Raw genomic sequence first — 9,241 nt, 5'->3', positions numbered from 1 at the left:
AACTCCAACGCGAAGCTTACTATGATCCATTCTAATTCTTTACAAATGTCATAATCGTTCCAACTAGTTTCCGTTCAGATCCGTCGAGCGATATTCCAATTTATACACACGATCTAGAAAAGTTTATCTTTTCATCATACTAGTATAGTTTAATTAATGATCATTTTCTATAGCAAAAATATCTACATCACTACGTGCACTCAGTGCACTCAGTGTAATAGTTGAATATACACTACTCATTATACTATACTGAGTACTGAGAAGACTTGAAGTCAATATATCACCACGACGTACGTGTTTTCAAGTTGTTTTCGTTACGCGTTTCAAGTTTAAGGAATCAATGTCGCATCTCTAGCTAGACATATAACTTACAAAAACTTCGACAATTCAACTAGATACATGCATGTGACTGGACTCACAGCAGTTATCACCTGGTTATTTCATTTACTGTTTTTTTTTTAAAATAATTAACAGTATATTGAACTTGTTGGCTTAAGCTTGAAAGACAAGAAAAGTTCAATAAAGAGATAAGGCTAATCCTACCAAGTTATGGAAATATGATTAGCTCTAGGTTATTTAGGAGTTATCTAAGTAACTTGTCCTAATACAATTAGGATTTGGTGTTAAGCTACTCTGTCTATATAAGGAGGTGTCAAAGCTGTGACACAACTTATGAGAGATTAGAGAGTTTGAAGAGCTTTAATTTTTGAGTTAGTTTTCTAAACAATAAAGGTTTCCAAAGAGAGCTATTCTTTAAATTTTCAATATTTGGTATCAGAACTTCTATTGAATTATTCAATCTAGTATTCTTTGAATTAAAGAGAGGATCCTTATTCTTCGAACAAAAGTTTTCTTTCAACACGTTTACAAGAGAAGTTGCTCTTGATTGTTTTTTTGAAATCTAAAACATGAGTGATACAAAGAAGAATGCAGGAGCTATTGTCGCTGTACCAAGTACGGTACGAGAAAGTGGTTCCTCCTCTATCCAATGTCCAATGCTTAACACCACAAATTACACTGTCTGGTCTATGAAGATGGAAATCTTGTTACGAATCCATAAGGTTTGGGAAGTCATTGATTCAGGATCCGAGAATGAAGACAAGAACGACATGGCTAAAGGACTTTTATTCCAATCCATACCCGAGGCTTTACTCTTGCAAGTAGAAAAACTTTTAACTCCAAAAGTTGTATGGGAAGCGGTGAAAACAAGACATGTTGGTGCAGATAGGGTTCGAGAAGCACGATTGCAGACCTTAATGGCCAATTTTGATCGTCTGAAGATGAAGGAGAACGATAAAATAGATGATTTTGTGGGAAGATTGTCTGAGATATCTACAAAGTCTACAGCCTTAGGGGAAGAAATAGAAGAAGCGAAGCTTGTAAAGAAATTTCTCAAAAGCTTACCAAGGAGACGCTATATACATATCATCGCAACTTTAGAACAAGTACTTGATCTTAAACAGGACGAGACAATGAGAAGGTACTGATAAGGATCGACAATAAGTCTACTATAGCTCTCACGAAGAATCCTGTCTTCCATGGGAGAAGTAAGCATATACACCGTCGATATCATTTTATTCGTGAGTGCGTCGAAAATGGGCTAGTAGAGGTGGAGCATGTACTTGGGAGTAAGCAGAAAGCTGATATACTCACAAAAGCACTAGGAAGGATTAAGTTCTTTGAGATGAGAGAACTTGTTGGTGTTAAGGACACAACCAAAGAAGAGATCAAACTTAAGGGAGAGATTGTTGGCTTAAGCTTGAAAGACAAGCAAAGTTAAATAAAGATATAAGGTTAATCTTACCAAGTTATGGAAATAAGATTAGCTCTAGGTTATTTAGGAGTTATCTAAATAACTTGTCCTAATACAATTAGGCTTTGGTGTTAAGCTCCTCTGTTTATATAAGGAGGTGTCAAAGCTGTGACACAACTTATGAAGGATTAGAGAGTTTGAAGAGCTTTAGTTTTTGAGTTAGTTTTCTAAAGCAATAAAGGTTTGGAAAGAGAGTTATTCTTTAACTACTGTTTTGTTGATTTCAATAGAACTTTAATATTTTTTGGGGGTTAATATATATATATATATATATATATATATATATTATATATATTGAACTTCAAGTCGCATGAAAACAAGCTGCGATGATTAATATATATCTTTGCATTTCAGATACGTTAAAAAGAGGATCATATCAATCTCATAGCTTTAATTATCGAAAAAGTGTCGGTCCATTAAAGGCTTGAAGGCCTTGAAGATATAAAGAGAAGCCACCCACATTTTAGATTGGCGACTCTTGGAGATTATAAAGAGTAACCTAAGACATTCTACTTTTAACACACTCATATAGATATTGATGATTTTAAAGTTAGAACGTGCTTCTTTTCTTCTTTTTAAAGATGAATTTTCTGTACTCCAAAATTAATAGCCTCCAAATATTTCCGAAATGTTATAAAAAAAAATTATTTTAAAACTTATATATTGTAGGAATGAAAATGTGACATGAGGAATAACCTATATCATGTTGTAATCGCATATATGTAGATATTGATACTTATCTATGGAACATCTGCAAATGGATCATTGTTTAGATATATATGAGCTACCTAAATTTAAAAAGTAATCAAACATTTTCATGTAGTTTAATTATCATAGCTTCTGCTTTATTATATTTCTAAATCGTGGAAAAGTTCTCAATGATTGGGCGCATTTTGGCCTGAAATCATATCATTACACTAAGATTAAAACCTAACATCTAGTTAGTCGTGACATATGGTATCTATGTCATTTTAATATTCGTTATATCACCATTATAAATTAGGACTATTGTTTATTTTAGATTGATGTAGTAATAATTAGGCGTGGATCAACTCTAGAACGATTGAAAAAGGTATCACTGAGATCAGTATCAAGTTCGAGGATGGTTGGTTGGGATGGGATAAATTTATATCTACACTGAAGATATATAGAGAGAGAGAGCCTAGCTAGCTACAAGGTTAATTTAATTTATTTATCAGGAAATGAGGAGCAACTTGATCGAATAGTGAAAAGTTTTAACAATAAGAATCATTACCTTTTTCTTCTTTCATAGACGACGTCCATATATCGATCGATTAATATTCTTAAAAGTAAAGGCTACCAACTTTTTATTTTATTTGTTTCCTTTGAAAATAAAAGAAACCAGAATCTGCATCTAATACATGGCCGTGTCTAGATTATTAAATATCTAAAGCATGATAAAATAATTTGTAAAAAAATCTTATCATACGATATATCTCTTTATTAAGCTTTTTAACCCAAAAAAAAAAAACATAATGACTCGAACGATTTAATTAAATAAAAAGATTTGCAATTTTAAATAGAAAATAAAAAGACGCCTTTTTTTTGTCGAGTTAACTGAAAATCAAGTAATGGATGACGTGGAAAAACTCTGGTCGAGGTTAGGCACGCTTAAGGAGGGACCCACCAACCATTTATATGCCGAAGAGTTTGGAGAAACGGTTAGCAGTTTAGTCAAAGCCATTGACTCTGCAAGCGACTATGATTTTTTTTTTTTTTTTTTTTTTCTTTTTAAGTTTGGGCAACAACAAAAAGAAATATAAATATTTTTCTTTTCCTCAAAACCCCATACACTAAATTATCAAAAAAATGACAGAGAGGAAAAAAAAAATCGGGTCTTTTATAATTAATTATAACACTCTGTTTTCCTTTTTTCTTTCATAAAGTGCACAGTCCTCGAATTTACTTGTTTGGTGGTTTACACGAAGAGTTCGTCGATCGCATCCAAATTATCATGTGAATGTGACATATGGTCAAAGAATATTAACTTGTCTAATGCATACGGAATTATGCTTCAAACTTCTCACTTGATCAAAAAGGAATTGATGGTAACTGAGGGTGTTTTCAATCGTTAGCATGATGAAACTTATTTCTTACATATCGATCCATGATTAGTTTTCGTTAGACTTTTCTAGCTTTACCAAGAACTATCTCGAGTAGAAATGTGACTTTCAGATTATACAAACTTTGCTTAATCGTAATTTTGCCCATCAGCCAGCTTAACATAAGTATGTAACGTACGACTCGATAGACGAGATTAACATGATGCGGACAATTATCTGCATATGATACTTTTATGCCTCGTAGGGATCCACATGTTAGGTAGAGACACTCTTGATTCGTTACACGTGAGGTGTCGGTTCCGAATTTTGCTTTGAACCTTGCCTTAGTGACATTTCCATTGACGCATATATATATATATATATATATATATATTATATTTGTAACTTCATGCAAATTAACGCATATATATATTATGTGTAATTGTGTATGAGTGTATATGTCTTTTGCTATCGATTGGTACATTATTGTTCAAGTTAATATCTATGTATGCTTTATAGGAGGAAGCGTACCCAATTTCGTCTGTTTCTTGATGCATGCTATATATTTTGTTATGAATATGAAGAGATGATTGATTGAGAAATCAGAAAGATATGAAACTAAAAGTTACAAATATATATCTATATATAGATAGTGTGGTTTGTTTTGATCGTATATGAATATTATTTCAGTGTTACTGGACTTGAATAAGAGTTTTAAATGCTACGTTCCGGGCGCGGGAATAACGATTTTAGGTTCCGTGGACTAGCTACAAGTAAACAAGAGATGATATTTTAAAATTATATTTTTGGTTATCCAAAAAATAATAATAAATATATATACGCTTCAATCAGATGTAAATCGAACTATCTGAAATAGTGGTCATAAGAATATTTCAGACTATTTTAGTCCCAAAAAATCACGTTTTATATTTGAATAAGTTTTCCTTCTCCTAGAAGTTACTAAGAATCCTATTCAAATTCTTCTAAATTCCGCAATTAAATCATAATAATAATGCATGCATGCGCGCGTTAAACTATATATACATCGATGTTTCCTATATCATCATTACAAAGCTTCTATGAGTTTTTGAGCATCTGAGATTCTGGAGTATGAAGAGAATAAAATCCCACCGACGATATATTTCTTTTTTTGGGGGAAAAATGTGAATTATATTACCAAAAGGAATTGCAAAAACTTTACAGGCAAATAGCTTCTATGGCCAAAAGATTAAAAAGGTAAGAGAATACTAAAAGAGGCAACAATGAGCAAAAGAGTAAAGAGAAATTTAGCTTGGAGCGAGCAAACTATTGTGAAAAGCAGTCTTCTACAACCTTTTACGTTCTATATATAGCATGCGAGCGAGCGAGCAACGTGTCTCGTGTACTTCAATCAACTTGCCCAAAGACAGAGGAAGAGGTGAAAGAGTGAAAACGGTTGTTCCTTTCCCGCCAGGAAAAGTAGACTGTAGCTTCAGCTTATACATTTGTGGAAAAATTCACATAAAACGAAGATGACAAGTACATGAACATTTTCACATACTGAACTTATTGGAGGGAGCTAGTCTCTAAATCCTTAGCTGAGCTAGGATAATGGAAGGTGAGAGATGCCCAAATATAAAAGATCCTCATTACCTAGCTAAGTTTTCAAGTTACCAAATGGAACCAATTATCAGACCAAAAGCAGCAAAGTTTTCCCATTCCCATAAAGTTAACCGGACCATAATTATAATAGCCAGCCAATCATTCTTCAATAAAGCTCCCAATAAAGTTAAGCAGTTATGTGTATAGCTAATTATAACTTTATAAAAAAAAACTAAAAATGTTCGATGCAGCAACGTTTTCATATTATAAAATTACATGTTAGAAGCATGATTGGCAGATGAAACTCTAAGGTCTTAATTCGTAACCCGTTAAAATAATGAGCTAACGTGATGATTTTCTCTTTCTTTTTGTTTTCCAATGATCTTTCGAATTATTTTGAAAATTTACAAATGTGAAACGATTGATCTGGTTCTTTATAACTAATTGTTTTAGTTGAGTACCAGAGACTATTATTGATGAAAACAAAATTAGGAGCAAGAGGGCAAAAAGAAGAGCATATAATATGGTACCAATGGGGAGGGGACCACGCGGCGGTTGCTACCCAAAAAACAAAAAAAAAACGATCGGTGAGAGCGAGAAAGCCGCTTTGTGGGGACACACTCTCAATGGGTTCCAGCGTTCGGAGTTCGGACACACACAATATCTGAATTTTTCTTTTTCCTTTTTTTGTTAAGTTTATAATGTTGCCCAAAACAATAAAGTTTTTATTTTATTTTCCTATAATAATTTGCCACTATAAATTCAGACCATACCACACCTTAGCCTCTGTCTCTCTCAAAGCCCACACTCACATTTCTCACTCTGTAACTTAAATCTCTTTCGTTCCATTAAAAAAAAAAAAAAAACTCTTTCGTTCGACTCACATTTACGAACTAAAATGGGTATATTGTTTAGTTTCTTATATACTAGACTAATACATACCCTAGTTTATATTCTCTTATATATCCTTACCTGTTTTTGTTTTTTTCTTTTGTTTTTTTCAGTAAGATTCATAGAAGAAAACACAAAAACCGTGGAAAAAGAAACGGGAAACAAATCAAACAACGACGTAACAACGGCGAAGAAGAAAGTTCTTCAAGATCTTGTTATCAACCATGGAGGAGGACTAATCAATTCATGGGTTGATTCAATGAGAGCTTGTTCTCCTACTCATCTTAAATCTTTGTTGAAACAAAACTCTTGGCTCGTACGTATATCATTTACTCAATCAAGCTAGCTCTATATACATAATATTTACGTACATACATCTGTTTTTCTTTTCTCTTATAAATAAATAATAATAAATGGAGTGTATATATATAATTTTTGCAGACAGAACATCCATCAGCTTTGGATATGTTTGAAGACATTCTTCACCTCTCTGAAGGAAAACAAATCGTTATGTTCTTGGACTATGATGGGACTCTATCTCCCATTGTTGATGATCCTGATCGAGCTTTCATGTCTAAGAAGGTTCATTTCCATTACGAATATCAATAAAGAAATTTACTTAATTATTGAAAAAAATTATTTAACTTATATTCTCCTTTGGGTCTGATTTTTTTAGATGAGGAGAACTGTGAGGAAGTTAGCAAACTGTTTCCCGACGGCCATAGTTAGTGGGAGATGCAGAGAAAAGGTATTTATTAAACTTAAAGTCTTTAAACTAATGATTTGATTAATAGTTCTTAAACTAAATAATGATTTGATTATGACAATTTTTCAGGTTTATAATTTTGTGAAACTGACTGAGTTGTACTATGCTGGAAGTCATGGAATGGACATCAAAGGACCAGAGCAAGGTTCCAAATATGAGGAAGTAAGTTTTTTCTTTACTTTTTACATAAATAAAAATTTGAAAGTGAAATAAATTAATATCAACTTTGATCCTCATATTTTGTTGTTGCATACAAAATTTACAGGATAGTAAATCTCTTCTTTGCCAACCAGCTACAGAGTTTCTCCCCATGATCGATGAGGTCACAACCTCCTTCAAGATTACTTAGTCTCATATATTCAAATAACAATATTTTAAAATAATAATATAGACCTATTTTCTTGTCACTTACATTTATTTTAAATATTTTTTGTACAGGTTTATCAAAAATTAGTGCAAAAAACAAAACTTACTCCCGGAGCCCAAGTAGAGAACAATAAGTTCTGTGTGTCTGTTCACTTTCGACGCGTCAATGAAAATGTACGATAATATTCTCTTTTCTAATTCTATTAATCATGTTCTTAAAACGAAACTAGTCACTTAATTGATTAATTTATATATTGACAGAACTGGAGTGATTTGGCCAATCAAGTTCGATCAGTAATGAAGGACTACCCTAAGCTCCGTCTTACTCAAGGAAGAAAAGTACGATATAGTATTAATTATTTAATTAGAGTTTAAGGTAAAGGACTAGTGTTTACTTTATTAACAGGGTTTATTTATATGCTGGTATAATCATTTCAGGTTTTGGAGGTTCGTCCTATCATTAAATGGGATAAAGGCAAAGCACTCGAGTTTTTATTAGAATCACTAGGTAAAATATTCCTCAACTATTAACTAATTTAATTACGAGTGGGAATTAACTAATTTTGATTAAGATCAGTAATATTAATCAAAATTCGTATTGGCTTTGTGTAGGATACGCTAACTGTACCGACGTGTTTCCTCTTTACATCGGAGATGATCGCACAGACGAAGATGCATTTAAGGTGTGATATTGTGATATTGAATTTAATTAGTTAACGTTCAATAATCTTTTTTTTGGTTAAAGTAAGGTTCAAAAATCTAACTAGTAAGTTTTATTGAATAACGTTATAGATATTGAGAGAAAGAAGACAAGGTCTTGGCATCCTTGTATCCAAATTTCCAAAAGAGACCAATGCGTCTTATTCTCTACAAGAGCCTGACGAGGTAAATTGATTAACAGAATTCTATCTAAATTAGAAAGTTTCCATTATGTTTTGGAAAGTAAACTATTGTTATGTATGTGACCAAGAATCTTAAAGCTAAGCTGATATTGTACTATTTTCTTAATTGTTAACAGGTTATGGATTTCTTGCAACGTTTAGTGGAATGGAAACAATTGAGATCTGGAGCATGATGAGAGCTTTTAGTACAGAAGTTTTTTTTTAATATCTTTTTAATTTTAATATTTCATTTTCCGTTTCCTACCTTTATTGTACTCAACGCATATATAAAATGTTTATAAGAATATTTTAGATCCATTCTCATGGGATGTATTTTATATTATTTCAATCAATGTGGTTCTATATAATTTTCACTATGAGTCTATGTATAAATACTTTGACATGTATTTTTTCATGATTCTCAAAACGAATTGAACATATATTGGTTTAATAACATGTTTCTATTCAATTTTGACTGTTCAATCTCCATTACAAAATTCTTATACGATTTTTTGAGACTTTAAAAGGATTCCTAAGAATTAAAATTAGACAAATAGTGTTATTATAAGATGGTTCCATTTTTCTTTTTAAACAGTTTGGTTAGGATTGTGTTTCTATTTTCGGATTAAAAAAAAGGAGAGAGAATTATTTGACTAGATGAACGATATGATTTTTAGATCATTTTTCAATTCATATCAAATATAACCATATCGGCTTTTATGGATGACCCATCGTCCTACTCTAAATTAAATTCTTTGGATATCTTAGTTCATATATGATATTTCTTCTAATACAGGGCTTCTCAGAAATAGAATTATAAAAGCTGTTAAAAAAAAAACAATAGAATCTTAAAGCTAAGCTCATCGTATGGAATCTATTT

The 9,241-nt window shown here is 31.9% G+C and overlaps 1 protein-coding gene across 2 annotated transcripts; it reads left to right on the top strand.

Annotated features, from left to right (window-relative positions):
* The first annotated feature begins 6,248 nt into the window (after positions 1 to 6,248).
* On the top strand, positions 6,249 to 8,729 carry LOC104720900 (putative trehalose-phosphate phosphatase H). 2 transcript variants are annotated; one of them, XM_010438797.3, is made up of 12 exons: positions 6,249 to 6,359; positions 6,462 to 6,664; positions 6,790 to 6,930; positions 7,025 to 7,096; positions 7,184 to 7,276; positions 7,380 to 7,436; positions 7,553 to 7,654; positions 7,742 to 7,819; positions 7,919 to 7,988; positions 8,093 to 8,163; positions 8,273 to 8,365; positions 8,499 to 8,729. In XM_010438797.3, exons 1-12 carry the CDS (start codon positions 6,356 to 6,358, stop codon positions 8,553 to 8,555), a joined length of 1,041 nt encoding a protein of 346 aa, XP_010437099.1. In that variant the 5' UTR covers positions 6,249 to 6,355; the 3' UTR covers positions 8,556 to 8,729. The 2 variants fall into 2 exon arrangements, with proteins under 2 accessions (XP_010437099.1, XP_087332100.1); XM_087475974.1 differs by having other exon boundaries at positions 6,252 to 6,359; positions 6,462 to 6,668; positions 6,794 to 6,930.
* Positions 8,730 to 9,241: the final 512 nt, after the last annotated feature.

The sequence above is a fragment of the Camelina sativa genome, chromosome 11, assembly GCF_030686135.1.
Source record: "Camelina sativa cultivar CO46 ecotype springtype chromosome 11, ASM3068613v1".
NCBI classification, from domain to species: Eukaryota; Viridiplantae; Streptophyta; class Magnoliopsida; order Brassicales; family Brassicaceae; genus Camelina; species Camelina sativa.
This window is presented reverse-complemented; position numbering and strand designations above follow the sequence as displayed.